Source organism: Uloborus diversus, chromosome 5, assembly GCF_026930045.1.
Source record: "Uloborus diversus isolate 005 chromosome 5, Udiv.v.3.1, whole genome shotgun sequence".
Taxonomy (NCBI): Eukaryota; Metazoa; Arthropoda; class Arachnida; order Araneae; family Uloboridae; genus Uloborus; species Uloborus diversus.
This window is the reverse complement of record NC_072735.1, coordinates 54,589,193-54,610,040: the sequence shown is the minus strand read 5'-3', so window position 1 is coordinate 54,610,040 and position 20,848 is coordinate 54,589,193. Positions and strand designations below refer to the sequence as shown.

Here is a 20,848-nt window from a genome sequence, read left to right as displayed (position 1 = left end):
CTGCAATTCCGAGAAATATCGGTAGCACCCTGCTCCGCGATTCGACGTCATAACTCTTCCCCCAAACCTCTTTTTTATGGATTTCCATGCTGCAGCGGTTGAAGGTAATGACGTCAATCTGAAGCGAAACAATACGGGAAAGTCAGGTTACAGCGCCACGGCTGTGTGTTTGGGTGTACAGTATCTTTGAACACAATGGAAATTTTAAAAATCTGATTTTTAAGTAAAAACAATATAAAAGCGGACTAATCGGACCAAAATGTTAAAAAGCGGTCTAAAGCGGACTTAACCTTAATGTTGTGATGGTTTCAAAACTAATTCCTTCGTTAATTATCAAAATTAAACGAAAAATAAGCTAATCTAAAGTAGTATATGTCAAAATAACTTCCCATTGTCATAAACATCAAAATATTTACAAGATGCAAAAGGATTGAAATTTCAAACGCGAGAAGCAGTTTTCCGCGAAGTTCGAGTAAGTTTAATGTTGTCATGGTTTCCAAACTAATTTCTTCGTTAATTGTTGAAATTAAACGAAAAATAAACTAATCTAAAGTAGTATATGTCAAAATAACTTCCTACTGTTAAAAAAATCAAAATATTTACAAGATGCAAAAGGATTGAAATTTCAAACGCGAGAAGCAGTTTTCCGCAAAGTTTGAGTAAGTTCAATGTTGTCATGGTTTCCAAACAAATTCCTTCGTTAATTATTGAAATTAAACGAAAAATAAGCTAATCTAAGGTAGCACATGTCAAAATAACTTCCGATTGTAAAAAACATCAAAATATTTACAAGATGCAAAAGGATTGAAACCTCAAACACGAAAGCAATTTTTCGCGATACTGCATATCGAACCTATGTTCAGAAAATTGCACTGATGAAATATTTTTAAAAGAATTACAAGCAATCTCAAGTATGCTTTAGATTGCTTGTAATGATTTTTGAAAGAATCAAGCAATAAAGAAACTTTTCATACTTTTTCAAGGCTTTTAAGCACTTGGAAAAAAACTTTATATTTTTCAGGAACTTTTCAGGGTTTTTCAAGGGCGTAAAATTTACGAACATATGCGCCTGTAAAAAAAATGGTGCATGCGCCACGAGATTACTTCGGAATTTATTTGCAAAAGCGGTGGTTCATAGCAGCGTCACTATTACAGCCAACGCACGACACAACAGTCTCAAGAACTTGGGATCCAATGAAAACTTTGAGATGAATATTCGAGTTATCGAGATCCGAGATCAGAAAGTTCATTCGTTATTGCAAACGTGAGGCTGTAATTCCGAGAAATATCGGTAGCACCCTGCTCCGCGATTCGACGTCATAACTCTTCCCCCAAACCTCTTTTTTATCGATTTTCATGCTGCAGCGGTTGAAGGTAATGACGTCAATCTGAAGCGAAACAATACGGGAAAGTCAGGTTAAGGCGCCGCGGCTGCGTGTTTGGGTGTACAGTATCTTTGAACACAATGGAAATTTTAAAAATCTGATTTTTAAGTAAAAACAATATAAAAGCGGACTAATCGGACCAAAATGTTAAAAAGCTGTCTAAAGCGGACTTAACCTTAAAAAACGGACTTTGGCGGGAAAAGCGGACCATTTGGGAGCCCTGTAACATGGTTCCCAGACAATAAAACACTTCAGTTTGAAGGATGGATATTAAATAAAGTTACATATTAAACACTTACTAACAATATTTAAAATGTTTTTTTTTATACTTACATATTTTTGCTGATTATTGATGACATGAAGTTTAGTCCATTCAACAGCAAAATCATATCTTTGACATAATCTGAAAAACTCTAATATTCTAGACTGATCCCATACAGAACAATCAGCTATTTCTTGCCAGTTGTTGAAGACATATACACAGTCTTGAGCATAAGAACTTGCATGCATTTCAGATGCATCAAAAATCTACAATAGAGTCATTCAATGTCATTCCACAAAATTATAAAAATAACGTAATCAAGTACAATTAACTCATCTTTGAAAAGTTAACCAAAAACAAATAAATGACGATGAACATTGATGAATATAAAAATATAAATATTTGCAGGATCATAGCAATAGGAGAGTTACAAAGTTGGACAGCTTTTCTTTTTTTTTTTCAATTTATAGCAGGGTGTCTATTTCAGGTTCACTTTCTATTTCTCTGACTTTTCCACATGAAAAACACAAAACTTCTAGGTATAGAGCTGTTGATGCATTATTAAAAATATTAACAAGATGCAAAATACTTATATCTTATATGGACAACATACATCATTTATTCCTACTAGGGTTTTTATCTTCTTTTAAATTTGTCATCATCAAATAATATTTTATTATTAATATTATTCATTTTTGAATTTTGAATTTTATTTTATCATATTCATAGTATTTAAACACAACAATCACCAGACAAAAAAAAGACTTTTAAAAATAGATAAAAACTGCAATAGAAGCTGAACATGAGAAATTGATACAATATCAATGAAGACAGATCATAAAATAATAAAAAGCTAAGGCATGCTTTTTTGAAAAATTAAAATTCACAAAAAGAGGCCACACAGAAATAATACAACAACAAAATTTCCAAATCAAACATGCACTTACATTTTTGAAACAGAAAAGGGGGAGTGGGAAGCTTCCAATAAAAAAGAAAGCAAATTATAAAAAAGCAATAGGTATTGCTTACCTAAAATGTAAATAAACCTTATACATATGAAAATATATTAATATAATTTGTTACTAGTTAAACATGAAGATTATACGTCAAATATGAAAATTCAAGCAAAGGATTCTTACACTAGATAAGTTTTATACATTAAAATAGTCAATTTTAATTTTTTTATTTCCTCGCACACCATGCAAAGTTATTTTCTTTAATGTATCACATTTCTTAAAAGCAAACATAGTAAATCAAAAATAAATAAATAAATAAAAAGTAAGTTTAACACATAATTTTGAATGCTTTCACTACAAATATTTTTCTTATTAAAAAGAGTTCTTGAAAACTTTCAGTCAAATTTTATAATTTATTTCCTTAAATAATACTGAATTAAACACAAATACATACCTTTTTATATAAAATAATTTCTTTTAACTTATTCTCTAGAGATTTATAAGCTTCTGGATAATTAGACATCTTATTATCTGACAAACAGTACTTCAAAGCTTGTATAGAAGAAAGTTCAGGCCATCTGTTTACATTTTGCAACACTGTCCTTGATCGACATAAGGAATCAATAATGCATAAAGCATAACTACTTGGAACAACTGGAGATTCATCTGGATTGATGCTGGCCATATGTTGTAATATTTTCTGTCTTATGAGCTTGAAGGCAACATTTCTTGTTCCACACTTTTGGAGGAAAATATCAACATAAAATAATGCCTGATGCCAATCATTCAAATGGAAACACGATTCGATTTGCTTGATTGTAAAAGTCCTGTCTGGACAAGGGCTTAAGGCTGAGGAAACCCAAGAATAAAGATTACAATCTTTTACATTCATCCATTTATAATACAACATTAAATTTAAAATGGGATCTTTGAAATTGACATTATAAGTTTTCAAAGATTTTGTTTCAATTGCTGGAGTAGAGCTTCCATCTATCATGGCTTCATAAAGTTCAGTAAGTATAGGACACTTTTCTCTTAAGTAGGCAATTGTAAATGGCTGAGAATCAATTAATATAAATGACTCGTCTGTCTTAGGGCCCACCTTTTTTGGAAAATTATAGTTCAAAATAATCGTTGCAGTATTCAATTCAGCTTCAAAATTCAATGAAAAAGGTAGTTGCCTTCTTCCAGAAGAATCTGGGGGTAAAAAAAAGGATAAAATTGTTGTTAAAAATACAAAGCAAAATATCTGCTGTTGACTAGTAAAAATAATATTTTAGACAGAACATCTCTCAAATAAAACATTTAAAAGGAAGGATTTAAAAGATGATCCTGTTGATGAATCTAAAAAGGAATTTTGGCAGGTCAATAATTATATAATATGGAAGAAAAAATCGCTGAATGGGAAAAAAAAACGGAAGATACATTTATACATTTATATTCCGTTCTTTACATTTATACATTTATCTTCCACAAGGTACAGTGATCATTATTCAACATCTTTATCAATGACCTTCCCGACATCTGGACTTCTGATGGGTTGGCTAAAATAGCTCTCTTTTGCTAACAACCTTGCTATTTGGTGCAGTGCACCAAAGATCAGACCAAATTGAATACTATCCTGAATTTGGCACTTGAGAGACTGGATTCGTGGTCTGCGGAAAATAACATGACTATAAACTTAATGAAGACTACTTGCCAATTCTTTATTTTAAATAAGCAATCCTTTACTCCCTGTCTTGTCTCTAATGGTATTGTCCTACAAAATAAGAATGCTCCAACTTGTCTTGGATGCATCCTTGACAGTAAACTGAATTGGGCTGAACATGTCATCTCAAGAGCAAGGAAGCGACTCTCCATTCTCAAAAGACTAGCAGGAGTTAAATGGGGATGTAGTAGAGGAACTTTGAATACATTTGACATTTGACACCCTCAGAGACCACCCGCACCTACCAATTACTTGGTTTATCGGTTTTAAATGCTCAGATAAATCTGAGCAAGTGGGTCTCCGAGGAACTTTATTTAATTACATAAAAATACAGGAAAAATACATTGTTATCTGTTACAATTTTGATTTGCTTTTGACAAAAATTTTGCTAATTTAACATTATTATATGTAATAAAGTAGACAAAACCAATGCATAAAAGCTTTACAATGATAAATTAAACATAAACCACATTAGAGAGTTGTTGCGTTACAGATGAAGTCTGAATTTAAACGTTATTAACTATTGAAGAAAGAAATAATATGTGTATTAATCAACGCCTTGAAACATGAAGCCTTCATTAGACAATAGACTGAAAATTGAGTTAAGTTTGATGCGGGTATGATGTTGTGAACAGGCAATTAATATGTTTTTATTGAGTGAAAGACTATGATTACGTCTGATATGCAAATGCGATGTTAGTGGACAGAAAAAAATGTAATGTTCCGGAGAACCTAATTCGCCGCAAGAGCAATTAGCAGAATCAGAAAGGTTAAATCTGTGAAGATATTGTGGGAATGGTCCATGGCCAGAAAAGAAAATTGTCTCAAACCTACTTTTAATGCGGGGAGAAAAACGAACGGTGGGGAAGAATTCGAAGACTCTACGTCCAGTATCCGCTTCATTCCACCTAAATTGCCAGTCATCTAATGTTTGTTTTTTAATGTATGAAATTAGTGAAGATTTTGGAAGAGGAATAGATGAAGAAGGAAACTGCGGGTCGTCAGCTGCAGTTCTTGCTAAGCGATCAGCCAGATCGTTGCCGACGTCCCCAGAATGCCCTTTTACCCAATGAATTGAGACAGAAGAATTACCTAATAATGACTGTTGAATATCAGATACTGATTTATTCCGTTGAAGAGGATTTTTAATTGCTAAGAGAGAAGACTGACTATCCGAAAAAATTTGAATGGAATCAGCGTTAAGTGAATCCGAGAACTTTAATGCTTGATGAATAGCAAATAATTCAGCTTGAAAAATACTATTATCGGGATGAAGTCGGATACTCCAAGACGATGAAAGAGTTTCGCCCTCAAAATAAGCATATGCTGATGCTGTACCGGTGGAAGTGCGAGAACCATTTGTGTATAAGCGATGAAAGGAAAGATTTGTAGAATTGGAATTTATTGAGATTGGATATTCTTTGATTTGTAAATGTGAATTGGAAAACCATTTAGGTGCAGGAGTTTCAAAATCTGAAGGTGAATAAGTAGTTCCATCTAGAATAATCTCTGCTGATTCTATTCCCATTTTCCAAATCCATACTTTTTCCCTTACTGTTAGTTCTATTGGAGGAATACCAGTCAAGGTTTGCAAAGCGGTGTGCGAGCAAGTTCTGTATGCTCCGGTTATAGTGAGAAGTGCCCTGCGTTGAAGAGTTAGTAATTGCTTTTCTAATTTAACTGGTAAACATCTACCCCACAATCCTGCTGCATAAAGTATTGTACTTTCAAAAATTTGAGTGTAAATCAGTCTTCTTTCTGCCATTCGAATCCCCCAGTTTCTACCTGCTAGGCGTTGCAGACAGCTTTGCTTATAGAAAGTTTTGTGCTTAATCCAATCTATGTGGGCATTCCACGTTAGATATTGATTAAAATGTAGGCCAAGATACTTTAAAACTTTTGTTCGTTTAATAAACTTGTCACCCAGACGTAAAATGGGGGGACGAACCAGATTGCGAGGAACTTTAAAAGGAAGAGCCATAGTTTTGCTTTCGGAAGCTTTGAGATTATGTTCTAGGAGCCAATTATGGAAGATTTTGAGAGAAAAATTGGCATTAGCTTGAAGAAGTTCCCTAGTGCGTCCGTAGACTAAAAGGAGAAAGTCATCAGCGAAGGCTTGCACCTTAGTGTGTTCCGGCCATGGAGCTGATAACAGCGAGGCTGCCACTAAATTCCATAGCTCGGGACCGCTACAAGAACCCTGTGGACAACCTTTTGTTTGTGGAATTTTAAGAAAACCATTTGTGGAATTTATGAAAATGAACCTATTTGAGAGAAAGCTAGAAAAAAGATTATAAATTGATGATTCACAGTTAGTTTGAAGCAGATAGAATAAAATTTTGGTCCAGGGCAGGTTGTCGAATGCTGATACAATATCAACTGATATTGCAACCATTAATTCCCCGGAACGAATACCATTTTGAATGTTAGAGTAAAAATTAGCTAAAGCATGTTCAGTGGATCTTCTTGGTACAAAACCATACTGATCTGGATGATGATATCCGTTAAGGGTTAAATAACTTTGGAGCCGAAAAAGCATGACTTTCTCCAAGACTTTCGAGATAGTGGGTAATAGTATAATAGGGCGAAAAGAAGAGAATTCTCTTGGGTCTTTTCCATCTTTAAGGAATAAAATGAGTACGCCTTCTTTGAATAAAGTTGGAAAATGACCTAGAGTATAACAGGTGTTGAATAAATTGCTAATAAAATATGGAAAAGTCTCATGAAAGGTAGTCCAAATAATTCCGTCAAGTCCATCTTTACCCGGCGCTTTCTTTTTGGGAATAATTTTAAATGCATAATCAATTTCTTGTATTGTAAAGGGAGTTGATAATCCATGTGAAATATTTCTATGATTATTTATTGGGATAGCTGAAGAATCTTGAGAGGCTGGATAAAAATGATTTAAAAGATCTTGAAGAAAAGAGTTTTCTGTCTCATATTGAGGGAATCTTTCTTGCATCTGAACAGGAGTAAAATATTTGCCGAAAGTTATTTTGTATGGTTTCCCAAAAGATTTATTGCTGTTTGTGCAGAAATTTTGCCAAGATTTTCTTTTGGAAAGACGGATTTCTTTTTTATATTTTGCTAATATTTTTTTATAAATATTTTTATAGTAAATGAGCATATTTGGGTCATTGCAGTGTTGAAATCTTCTTCTTGCTGCTCTAGTTTGATTTTTTAGTTGAGAAAGGCCTTCGTGCCACCATGTTGCTGGACTTGCGATTGTAAAATATTTCTTTGGAACTTTGAATACAACTTACAGGACTATATTCAGCCGGTTCTGAATTACGGCAATGAAGTTTTCATCACTGCCTCGGACTAAGTAATGAAAGCCCTTGACACCTTCCAAAACTAAGGGCTCTGCATGATCGTGGGAGGAGTTAAAACTACTCCTGTGCTTTCCATGCAATTGCTTTGTAACCAAAAACCAATAACTAATTTAATACAGAAGAATGCAGTCATTCTTTATAATAGATTAACTAGATTCCCAAACAATTTCTGGAGAGATTACAGTCAATGTGGAATATGTAATCTAAAGACACAGAGAGGTTTTATTCAATGTGTTTGTGAGAACACCCAACACAATGACATTAATGATTCTCCCTTTGAACTTCTATCTCTTGCGAACCCACTGAACTATTTGGAACTTGATGTCAGACTAGACTTGGTTGTGGACGCAAAAAAAAAAAAGCGACCTAAATCCTACTGAACTCTGCGCCATTGCCTTGGAAAAATTAACACTCGTTTCCCTCCTGACGAATGGCTTCACATCCATACTGATGGGTCCCTGTTGGATTTTTCCCGGGATGCTGACACTGGAATATTTTGTGACTATTTTTCTTTTTATCAACATGTTGGATCTTTCACAACCCATTTCGATGGAGAACTCGAAGCCATTCACGTGGCCTTACAACAACTTGCTTCACATCCGTATCTCTTCCAAAAAGCAGTAATACTTTCAGATTTGACCTCTGCTTTACAGGTTTTGTCTAGTAATCAACATGAAATTAAGGGGTCTTGTATACAGAGCTGCAAAAAACTCCTGAGGAGTATTGAGAAAACTGTGGTTTTTCAGTGGGTACCATCCCATTGTGGTCTGCCCGGAAATGGGAAAGCCGACTTCTTAGCCAAGACAGGATCTAGTATTCTTCAAAGGTTTCGTGGAGCCTTTGCGTTTCATGTTATAAAGATGTTGATATACTTGTATATAACGTATAATACTTGACGTTGCAAGGTTCCAAATGCGTTTCATCATGTTGCTTTCTGGGCTGTTGAAAGTAAACCCTGGAGGAAACTGTGCGATACTTCCTACTGTATCCTGAATTCTCCTCGAGCTGTTGCTGTGGCTCTTTTCAGACTTTTAACAGGACACGATTGTCTCAATGCCTATTTTTACCGCTTTCCCCTGACGGATTCTCTGACCGGCACTTTTTGTAACTCTGGACAAGTCACAGACGCTACTCATCTGGACGATTGTTCCACACTAATTTTAATTGTGTTGTTGAGAAATATTGGACTGCCCGAGGTTTTATGACCTAATGGCCAATTGACCCGGCATTTGTGAAATAAATAAATAATAAATATTCCGAAAAAAAGGGATTTTTTAACAAAACAAACTACGTAAATTATATACCTATATTTTCACTAAGATTGAGAGCGGACTCTTCTGAGAACAATGATTGAAATTTTTCAGCAAGATGAGGTCTTACAAGTGTTGAAAATAAATTAATTAGACCTTCATATGGTGCTTTATCCAAGCAATTTTCCTCATCTTTGGAAAAGTCTAAGGCATACCAATCCAGTAATTTGGGAAGTGAAACCTATAATTTCAAAAAGAAAAAATCTTGAAATTATAAACATGTTCATAAAACTGAACTGTATAAACATATTTAAATTTTAAACTTCACTTGAAAACATAAAAATATAAATATACATAACAAGAAAATTCTATACATAAATTGTGACTACCCACACAAATCCATGTATATTTTATTGCTAATTGACAGATGTATGAACCAGTGGTTGGAAAAACTACTTTTTGTTTGTAGTTAACTACAACTACTTTATTACAAATGTGGTTAACTACAACTACTTTTTTCAAAATTAACTACAACTACAAACTACTTTTGAAAGGTAGTCGCTACTTCACTACTTTTTAAAAAATAAAATAAAAAGCATACACATACACACAGTTTGAGGATTGGACGAAAATTTTTTTTAAAAACTGGTTTAGATTACTAAATTGGCTCATTTGAACATGGAATATAACTAAGAATTATTTATTGTTTTATTCCTTTACCGAGCCAATTTGTCATTTCAAATATTTTTTATGATTTTTACGGATATTCGTTGCAAGAAAGGATTAAAAAAGTTGAAGGAATTTAACCTTCAAGTTTTTAATCTTTCCTGGCAGTGAATATTTCATTCAAGAAGTGCAACTCGGTGACCTGAAAACGTAAATTTATGTAGTCATAATTTGATTAAAATTTTTTATAGACATACATATATGTACATAAAATTGATTTAGATGGTGATAAACATCTTTTAAACAAAAGAGAAAAACTTCCATTTTCATTATAGGAGTTAATTTTACAGGCCCTTACATTTTGTAGGAACTAGTTAATTGATTTTGAGTTTCAAGCTAGGGGTCCGGACCTGGACACCATCTCCTTTCTTACATTACTGATAAAAAACGAAATAAGAGCGTTTTTAAATTTTGCCAAATGATCACAAAAACTTACAGCATTTAATAATTGACTTTTATTTTGTAGATATATTGACACTCAATCAGTAAAAAAGAAAAAATAAAGGAATTTTAAAACTATCCCAAACAGTACGAACATTTATAATCAAACATCAATATACGAAATATGAAACATAACTAAGAATGCTTCCTTTTCTTCAATGTGCAAGTGTCTACTAGCGCGAAATGGCTAAATAGCAAGCTTTTCCCGAGTAATGAATTTTAGAGCCAACCCGAATTCCTCACCAAATAAAACGAAAATTTTCAGAAGGGAATCGCAAGGCTTAAGCCTTTCTTCTGTTGGGTACTAATTTTTTCTACTATTCTTTATTCGTTGGGTACTAAATATTACTTTTGTGAATGGACTTTCCTTTTAGCATCACTGAAAAGCATCACTGAAAGTAAAAGTACCCCACACTGCACTAGTTGAAACATCGCTTTGTTAATTTACAAATCGCCACTCCGCATCTTTTTCATTCTAAATATGAAGTTGATGAAACATTATTTCATATAAGTGGGCTGTTTATCTAAAGTTTTAAAAGGAATAATAGAAAGTTTCTGACAACTAAAGAAATGTAAAGATTTTTGATATGCTTGAACAACTAAAATGCGCATCCAATATAATTACTGTATCTACTGTACAGTACTATTGTAGTGCTGCATTTTATTATTGCTACATACTATACGTACTGTTTCATTTTAGGAGATTCTCTCCCATTGATTTTGTGCACCCTAACCTTATTTTTATTCGATAACACAGCTTCTTTTTAAATACAGCAAAATTTTAGTTCCCTATGTTTATAATCGGAAAAATGAAGTTAAAAAATGGGTTTAAATAGTTTGAGGGGTGTCTACAAATGTCTAAAATAATTGGTATGTTCATTAAACAAAATCGTATAGATACTCTTTTCCTCAACTCGAAATTTCAACCTAAGTGGAGGTGGAGAATATTGGAACGCATCCCTCACGTAAATTGACATTCGACTGTAAATGCGGCTGACGTCTTATCTTTTGCTTTTGGCAAAATTTGGACAAAACGGAAACTTTTCTGTTATCATACATTTCTATGACACTGTAATCTTTATTGTTAGCCGGCCAGGGCAGTTTAGTGTCATCCTCTTCTATGACATTTACAGTAGCTTCCATGTTAGGAGGATATTGGCACAATAATCTCATTGACATCTAAAATGTTAATCCACGAGACATTCTCTGTTGACAGAAAACACAAACGGGGTACTACTTGGCAGTTATCGCTTATTCTTTTCTTTCTAAGCCATGCTCTACTGAAGGCAAATATTGGGGAAATGTGAACATTTCGATGCCAAACAAACTAATGGTGTCTAACAGATAGAACATATGATGTCAAAATATGTCTGATGTCAGCTCGTATTTTTCAGAGTCGTACGAATCTGATTGGTGCAAGTTTTACTTGCGTAAGACTAGCACCAGTCAGCTTGTTTGAAACCTGTTTTTTTTTTTTTTTTTTGAAACTTTATTTAAAAGTAATTTTTAGAAATCGCTACAAACTACTTTTTTTTTTGTAGCCAACTACTCGCTATTCTGCTGTTTTTTTTTTTCAAAAGTAGTGCGCTACACTACAAACTACTAAAAATGTAGCTACTACAGTAGTGTCGCTGCTTGTAGCACGCTACTTCTAACCACTGGTATGAACATTATAATAAATTTTAAATAACTCTTCAGTTATCTTCACAAAGGAAGATTTAAGGGGACAGCCAAAGGGGCCCTTGAACCCTCCAAAAATAAGTTTAGAACTTCACTGTAAATGAGGATTTTAAAATTTTCTAACTTAAGTTCAGAAATTTCTTACAATATTTGACTTGGGCTCCTCCCAAAATAAATTCCTATATATGCTCATCAATATAAAAACTGTATCATCAATATAAAAAGAAGTATTAACAATCAATACTGTTTAAATAGAAAGTAAAACTATCAAATATAATGCACATATGAAATTTTTTGCATGCATTCCCATGTACATTATTAATATTTGTTTTGCTTTGTATTCAATTTTTACTCAAAGAACGCTCAAAGGTGGCTTGTTCCTTAATTTCGTGGGTTGGCCTGCTGTATAAAGTTTTCACAATAATATTTATGCAGATCAAATGAGAACTATAGTTAGTAACATTGAACAACATAAGATAAATCTTTATTGTAGTTCTCTTCAAGCATCTTTGCAGCTTCTCTTCAAGCATCTTTGTACGATATTTTACAACTTGGTTCATTGGGGGATATCAGTTTCAATTGTTTTGCATTATGAAGTTACAATTTTTACGGATGTAAAAAATGTTTTTGAAATATTTTTTCCTAAATAAATGCTGTTAGTTTGCTAAAAATAAGTATGTGATCTTTTCTCTCTAGTAGATCACACATCCTCAAATTTTTTAGTTGGTTTTAGTGAACTATTTTTAGTCCTTTGAACTTAAGGTATTTAAAGTTAATTTGCCAACAGTAAAGATGTCTCGCATGTTTTCGCATTGTAAAAAGGATTCCTAGTTTTTGCTTTTTTTCTTTTAATGCAAATTTGTGCTTTTTCGAACGGTTGTTGTGCATATTTTTATTTTATATTTCAGCACAAAGGCATGTGTTCATTTCTTATTTCTTATTGAAGGTGTTACAAAAAAACAAAGCAAAGGAGAACTCCACGATCAGCAGCAATCTTAAATAGTGATTCTCTGTAAAAATCATATTTTAGATGCTCAGTAAAGATGAATCAAATCTTGTGATACATATCCAGTATAATTTTATTGAAAAGGGCAAATTTGGTTCTTCTTTTTTACAGGGAAAAACAAATTACATTTCATTTTCAGTAGAATACCTGTTGCCATACAATGAAAAAAAAAACTTACTATTTCATTTTTGACATCAACTTTGATATTGTAATCAAAATAATCTTTCATAGCTTCTTCTAATTCATCATCGATTATTTTACTGTACATGACCTACAAATTAAAAGTTTTATTAAATGTAAGTGTAGCTGAATTAATGATACAGCAAAAAGTGTGACATAGTAAAACTGTGTGTGTGAGTGTCTTACAATAATTGATGTCCCTCAGTGATGTTACTGAGCACTCAGCTTTGGAGGGCACTAATTTGTCGCTCAATATTGTAACTTTTATCTTCCTTGATGAGATCAAAATAAAGGCAAAACTGCAGTCCCTGGATGCTGTAATTAAGCTGCTTGGTATTGCTTTTAAATCCATCTCAGTTCCGGTCATAGGACAGAAATTTGCAGCTTTATACCACAGCTTAAATGTACCTTTTTATTTAAAATAAATTTTAGCAGCTAAAATATTTTTAGCTACCAGTGAATACAGTGGAATCCACTTCATTGGATCAGCTGCTTATTCAGACTAAATCTTATAGAATCAAAACAAATTCCATTATACAAGCATAATAATATTTGATCATTGGGACCAAATATCCATTTAATCGGTCCAAAGAAATTGGGGACTAAATTGAAAAAAAATTATGAATCGCCTGCTTGCAGCAAGTTTTAAGTATGTCAATGAACTTAACACTTAGTGCAATAAAAATTAATAATGTTCTTTGTAACTTTCAATTAAATTCAGCAATATTTGTAGGAGAAAAAAAGGCTAACAAAACTCCCATAGCAGAGATCAAAATTTCAAATTTCTTCAGTTCAGTTAGTATGTTACAAAATACGTAAATTTTTTCAAAAATAAAATGTTTCGTTGTAAAATACCTAATTTACATTTCATTAGAATTTTTTAAGACTGATTAGTACTTTTTATCACTAATTTTTTGTTCACTTTCATTTCTAGTTAGTACTAGTTACTGAATTGTACAATACTGAGTAGAAGGAATTACTCAAACCGTATCGATCTGAATGCGTTGTTAAACAAGTGCAAACAGATTCCTTGCTTTATTTAATATATTTTGAAATGGAACAATTTTGTAAACAGCAATTTTTTTTCTTTCTATGCTCACCATACATATGGGGCTCACAATAATCATAACTTATGATTCATAAGGGCATTTAAATGTTTTTGTGTAATGCATGTTTGGTCAAGCTACACAGGTCCTGTTCGCTTAATCGGACCAGTTGGTTATTAGGACCAAAACTGCCCCGCCCTAATGTGATCCTATTAACCGGAATTGACTGTATATATCTAGTGCTTGTACGTGGCTATTCGCCTGCAGCTTAGTTATGAATATTCTAGAATACTAAAATAAGAGCGAAACTGCAATTACGGACTGCTATAACTGAACTGTTTGGTTTTGTTCTGATGTGTATGTGGGTTTTGATTGTTAAAATATTTTACTTCATAGCTATGTTTATGTTTATTTCACACTACAATTAATTTTTGGCAGCTAACTTCCGGGTTGCTTGTGAAGAATGTTTAATTGTGATGCTAATTTAAGCAGAAAATTTGCTTAGCACACTTACTTGTAATTTTGGAGAATATGCATACCCATCAACAAGAACAAATAGTAGTCTTGGTTCAAACGTTGGCATGTATTTTTCCCAAACTTCTTTAGAATCTTCTGCATGGGATATAAAACAAAAATTAGATTGTGAAAACGAAACTACAATATCATTTCCAAGAGGAGCTTTTAAATTCATTTTTAATGTCAAAAGAAAAGTAAATTACTCAAACAAATATTTTCACTTTAAAATACCTTCTTGAACCAAAAAAAAAAAAAAATGTGTCCTTACAAAACAAAAACTGTAGAAAAATTGATTAAGAAGCAGTTGATACTAGACAACACCAAATAACTCCCTAGTGGTCTATAAATGCCACTTTTTTTCTTCTTAATTTCTATCAAATTAGTTAATTATAACCAGGGCTGTGGAGTCGGAGTCGAAGAGTCAGAGTCGGACTGATTTTGGGGTAAAGGAGTTGGAGTCGGAGTCGTTAGAAAACATGCCGACTCCGACTCCGGGTTTCTTTTTTTCTTTCCTTTTCCCTGACTCTCCTTGCATTTTTACTTTCTTCTATATCTAATATATAGAAAAAAGTATTGGATTCGTGCAAATTTTCGAATTTCGAATCTTGACGGATTCGAACGTTTTGAGGTGTGCTGAGTCTATTTCGACTATTTTTGGAAAATGTCTGTCTGTCTGTGTGTGTGTATGTGTGTGTGTATGTATGTGTGTATGTGTGTGTGTCACGTCTGTGTGTGACCAGTTTTTTGTGGCCGCTCTACAGCAAAAACTACCGCATGAAATCGAACGAAATTTGGTACACATATGTGCCCCTATGTGAACTTGTGCCCATTGGTTTTTGGCGCGAATTCCTCCAAGGGGGGTGGAGCAATGGGACGTTTTTTGAGTTACGCGTGCTTGCTATTCCTCAGGAAGTAACTGGCGGAATCAAACAAAATTTGGTCCATATGTTGTCATTAACAGGAACAGGTGCTGATTCAATTTTGGTGTCAATAACTCAAACGGGGGTTGAGCTATAGAACGTTTTTGTCGTCGATTGTGACTGCTGTATCTCAAGAAATAATGAACAGAATGAAAGAAAAATTTATCGGCAAGTAGTCCTTAGTGGGTATAAGAGCTGATTTTATTTTGGTGTCAACAGCTAAAAAGGGGGTAGCGCAATCGCCCGTTCTTTTTTTCCATTGTGAGTGCCCTATCTCAAGAAGTAATGCTGCGTTCTGGTTGAAATTTGAAATATATGTGAATCCATACGTAAACAGGCATTGGTTCAATTTTGACGCCAATCGCTCCAAGAGGTGTTGATTTTTTTTTTTTTTTTGAATAAAAATAGCTTTATTAATGCAACAATAAGAAAGATAAATCGTAATAGATTGTCGTCTGCGTATTTCTCGTGATTTTAATTGAATGGAAATGATTGAAAATATTATCTCAATGATTTAAAATTTTTAACTGTTGCCATCTTATGTTTGTTAACAAATAAAATATTTGTAATTAATTCAAGCAAGGCTTTTAAAATAACTTTCAATTTTCGCTCTTTGCTTTGCTTTTAAAATAATTCAGACATTGGGATGGTAGTCAAGTTTTTGCATGTGTAATTTTGTTTTTGTTGGGAATATTGCTTCCTCGTCAAGCATGGGGAGGGATCAGAAAAAAAAAATAAAAATATAGAAGAAAGTTTCGTGATGGCCACAACATACTAGTTTAAAAACGGACTACCAATTGGTTCGATTACATGTATAAAAAGATACTAATAAGGAAATAACTGCCATTATGGCAATCAGCTAGCTTGAGTGCTTATCGAACTTTCTGTAGCTGTCCCCTAGTTTGCTTGCTTTTTAACTTAACTAATAGCAACTGTCAGCAAACGGTTTTGTTGCCTAACATTTTCAAGTAATCACTTTCAAATAAAAATAGAAATATAGTGTTTTGTTCGATCTCAATTATAAAATAGTAAAAGAAACGTAACAAATTAGTAAATTGAGGCCAGTTGCTAAGGTTGAAGCGTTTAAGGGTAAACGGCAAATTCAAAGAAGTTCTGGCGCGAAAGTACGAATCCAAAAGATTCGATGAAATAATCTAATGTTTTTTCTTCATTAAGACTATTTCTATAAGCTTGGTTCTCACTAAAAAGTATGGAACAAAATAAGTGTAAATGATTTCTTGATTGCAACACTCAATAATTGCAGTTAATCTTAAAATCTTCATATAAGGTTAATTCAAAGCAGCCAATTAAATTTAAATTAAAAATTTAGCGAAGAAGAAATATAGGTATAATAACCGCTATTCGTACAAATTTATATACCGCCGCATTTTGTGTAAAATTAGCTCCTGACGTATATGTGCCCTATTTTCGTTGAAATTTTATTGATAAAATATAATTTAAAATATATTCGCTAAAATTTTCAGAATTAAAGTATTTGTATTTTTTATAAACTCTGAAATTAACTTTGGGTGTCATCTACCAGATGGGTGTCACCCGGGGCGAACCACCCCCTCTCAAGAACTTGGATTTAGAAAAAAACCTTTTTTTCTCTCAAGTTACAGCTTTAAAAAATTGAAAGCACACGATTTGATCAATATCTATTTGCTAAACATTAAAGGGGGGCAAATTACAGATAATCCTTTTCAAATTTTTTAAAAGGGATTTTTAAGTCATCTCACTTTTTAACTCGTAACTATTGGAAAATTTGATCTTTAAATTGAATTTCTAACGTTGTACGCGTCTTAGGTTTACAATAAAAAACAAAATGCGAAATTTTCATAAAAAGGAATTAATATTTCAATCTCTGTTTAGAGGTTTTCCCCCTTCCCCTGAAGAGAGCGAGGGAGTTGAAGAAATACAATTATTTTTTTTAATCCGGAGTCGGAGTCGGAGTTGGAGTCGGAGTCGGGCGTTTCAAAATCCAGGAGTCGGAGTCGGTCATTTTCCTTCCGACTCCGCAGCCCTGATTATAACAGCTATTTTATTAGCTTTCATAAGAAACATTTTTTCAGCTCAGTAAACTTTTTAAAAAATGCAATTTTTATCAACTAAAAATGTGGAGTGCCTTCAGATAATGAGACCATTTTTTTTAAAGGTATTTATAGAACTAAAATTTAATATGTATATCATTTGAAAATTTTAAATATTCATCATTTATGTAAACTTAGCATTTAAACCCGATAGCTATATCAATTTAGTATAAAAACATTACAGAAGGACCCAAGGGAAATGCTCCTTGAAATAATATACAAACTTTAGTTAGTCACCCTTCACAAACCTACTCCACATATTAAGTCCATTTTTAAAAGTAATCTGATCAACTTGAACACAAAGCACTAAGGATTAATCTATTTGAAAGATGGCATGTTCATATGATAGAAACAGGGGTGAAGTGGGTCCGAAACACAACAGTATGACATTGCAGTACTTTGCTACCAATGGAAAATTCAATTCTGGAATGTTATTTTATATAAAATTTTCTTTTACTTAAGTTGAGATTTCTGTTTCCTCTTCGAAACAGATATATTTGACTCTAGGAAATGAATATATACCTTTCGCAACAATAAAAACACAAAATTGATAAAGCAAAAATTAGCAACTTGTTCAATTCTAAACTCTGGCTTAAAAAAATGGACAGTTTTTAAAATAGTTTCAAACTATATTAAATGACAATATTTTAAACCAGGGGTACTCTTTAAAACAGGGGAACCAATTTTATCATAAGGTTAAATATTCTCATTTTATAACCATATTTTAAAGCTATGCTTACCAAAGAGCTGATAGTATGGGGGAGCAGCTAAATGTTTAGGAACAGGCATTTGTGCATGAAGAAACTGATAGCGCAAGTCACATAAGCTGAAAATAGGAAAAAAGATTAATCTATACATATAATAAAATAAGATGTTTGTGTGTGTGTGTGTTTGTGGCTCGCATCCCAGGAAAATGGTACACTGTTATAACCAGGGGTTCCAGACGAGTGAAAATATTCCCTCTAAGGTGAAAGCATAGTGCCTGAAGGAGCAATGCAGGCCAGAAAATAGAGCAGAGGAGCCAAAACAGCATGCAATCGCAGAAAGACTTATTGCGCATGCGCTTTTTGCCTTAGACATACATTCAACCACCTCAATATGGCGGACAAATAATGATTGCGTTTGTGTGTCTCTCACATTGAATGAAGTACACTATTGTATTAAAACACAACTTTTCTAGGATTAATTATCCGAAATTACAAGTAAGTACAGCTATTGATCACTTTGTAGCTTTTAGGGCTTTCAAACATAGTTAAGTGTTTAAATTTATTGCTTTTCAGTAACCGTTAGTCTTCTAGTTCCCGTTTACCGTTACTATCGTGAAATTTCCATCATTCAAAACGCTACTAAAAATATCTGTCATTACTTTCTTGAATACTCGATAAACAGCTTTTATTAATCATCAAAAGAACCTTAATAAAAATGTTTCTTGTGCTTCGTAATTATAACAGAAAGCTAGCGAGAAAAAAAAATCTCTCTCAGTCTAGCTTTTTTTTTTTTTTTGCTTTCTCATTCAAGTGTTAGAATCATTTCTTGTTAGCGGTTGATGCTCGATAGCGCGAAATTCCTTTTGGTTTTTATTTAACTGGTTGAAAAACTTTATGTGCATTTTATTTTGTTACTCTTGATTAACGTTTATGAAACAATTTTGTTCTTCTGTAATTGTAATATCCCTGAATATTTTTGGCTCATCATGTAAATAATCCATAAGTACAGCTATGCTTCATTTTCGGAATACGTCATGTTTTAGTAAATGTATAATTTCTCACATGTTTTAAATATTTACTCGTTTTTAAATTATAACGTATTTGTGACAGATCTTTGATACCAAGTGGAGGGGTAGATATTTATTGTTTTATTAATTTTTAACATTACTTTTTGTTAAAAAAAACCATCAGAACCCTGAATTTTTTCACATGTTTTTTAACGGCCCCAGAGTTATTATTAATATTATTTATTTTATGAATTTTTAAGAAAATGATAAAGATTTCATCAGTCCGCAAAGTTTTTCATTTGCTTTTACCGCTCCTGTGGGTCAAAAGAGGTTGAGAAACACTGAGTTAGAGCACGATCAGAAGAATTAAAGCTATGAGCACTTCTTAACTATGTTGAAAGCTCTGAAATATGATCAAATGCTGTAATTACATGTTTTAATCATTCCCAATACCGAGTTCAATGTGAAAATGTCCAAAACGTAGAATATCATAAATCAAAACAAAACTTTAAAAAAGAAAAAAAAATACACAACTGTATTCAAAAACGCACACAATACGGGGGAGGGGGTGGAGGATCTATAGTAAGGGTGCCATTTTTTTCTCTGAAGGTTCCTTTTTTTCACTCCGACTGTCTAGTTTTTAAAAGGTGCCTGTTTTTCACCCTATTTAGAGGTGCGATTTCGGCTCCGTATTGGGTGCCGCTGGTGAACAAGCGTTTCTCCCCTGAAAGGTGCCGAATGCATCCTGTAGTTTTAACAGTGTAAGGTCTAGAAAGATGAAATTTGTTATACAGATGCAATTTTTGCCGACGGTGTGAACCTTGGGCTTTGATTTTTGATATGTTTATTAGGAAAAAAGTTATTTAATGTTTTGTATGCTTTTTACTTGATTTTTGTGCTTTTTACCCCACAGATCCTGATTCAATTGCGCCAGAAAAATAATTTTTGTACTGAAATGTAGGAAATTTAATTTTAAATATGATGAAGAAAATAATTTTGAAGATACAGCCTCATTTATATTTTTATGAGTCATTGAAGAAACCTTTATTTTGCATTTTTTCCTGGGTTTACTTTTTTTCTAAACTCATCCCGCAAAAGGTATAAAAGCCTCTTCTCTAAAGTTTTACCATGTAATAGTCAAAACATTCCGTCCTCTTCAGAAAAAAGAGGTTTTCAAACATATGCAATAGTTTTTTTTTACAATTTTTTAAATACAAAACAAAGATATAAGCTCTCGCCTCACCAACGTTCTGCTACTTGCTGCTATCTCTGAATATGACGTAACCCGCTCATCTGATCTAACTGAAGTAACTTGCTTTTTTTTTCTCTCCCTTTCGACAGATTCATTCACTCTTTTTTTTATTCCAACGATTTCAATTGTTTCTCCCCCCCCCCCCTGACGTTTTGCTATGCATTCGATTTCATTCAATAAAAGCAGTGAGTTTTTTTTAAATCTTTTGCAAGCTCTACTTTTGCACACTATGAATGTGAATTCCTGGTCCCTGTTTCTTTTCTACTGATGTGCATTGTTGAGCAGTTCTTGTGTAATTATTACACTCCGGAGTTTTTTTTTTTTTAAGCTTTATTACTCGACGCCTGGGTTATTCATATTATTTATACTACAATATGTACAGCC

General features: G+C 33.0%; 1 protein-coding gene across 1 annotated transcript in view; it reads right to left on the bottom strand.

The window, feature by feature from the left end:
* Positions 1-20,848, bottom strand: part of LOC129222928 (zinc finger FYVE domain-containing protein 26-like) — a 138,311-nt gene that overhangs the window by 62,065 nt on the left and 55,398 nt on the right. Inside the window, exons 17-22 of the mRNA XM_054857488.1 lie at positions 18,239-18,324; positions 14,487-14,584; positions 12,925-13,017; positions 8,948-9,134; positions 3,058-3,800; positions 1,719-1,913 (exon numbers count right to left, since the gene is read on the bottom strand). Of these exons, the coding sequence (XP_054713463.1) occupies positions 1,719-1,913; positions 3,058-3,800; positions 8,948-9,134; positions 12,925-13,017; positions 14,487-14,584; positions 18,239-18,324 (1,402 nt within the window). The remainder of the gene's footprint in view (positions 1-1,718; positions 1,914-3,057; positions 3,801-8,947; positions 9,135-12,924; positions 13,018-14,486; positions 14,585-18,238; positions 18,325-20,848) is intronic.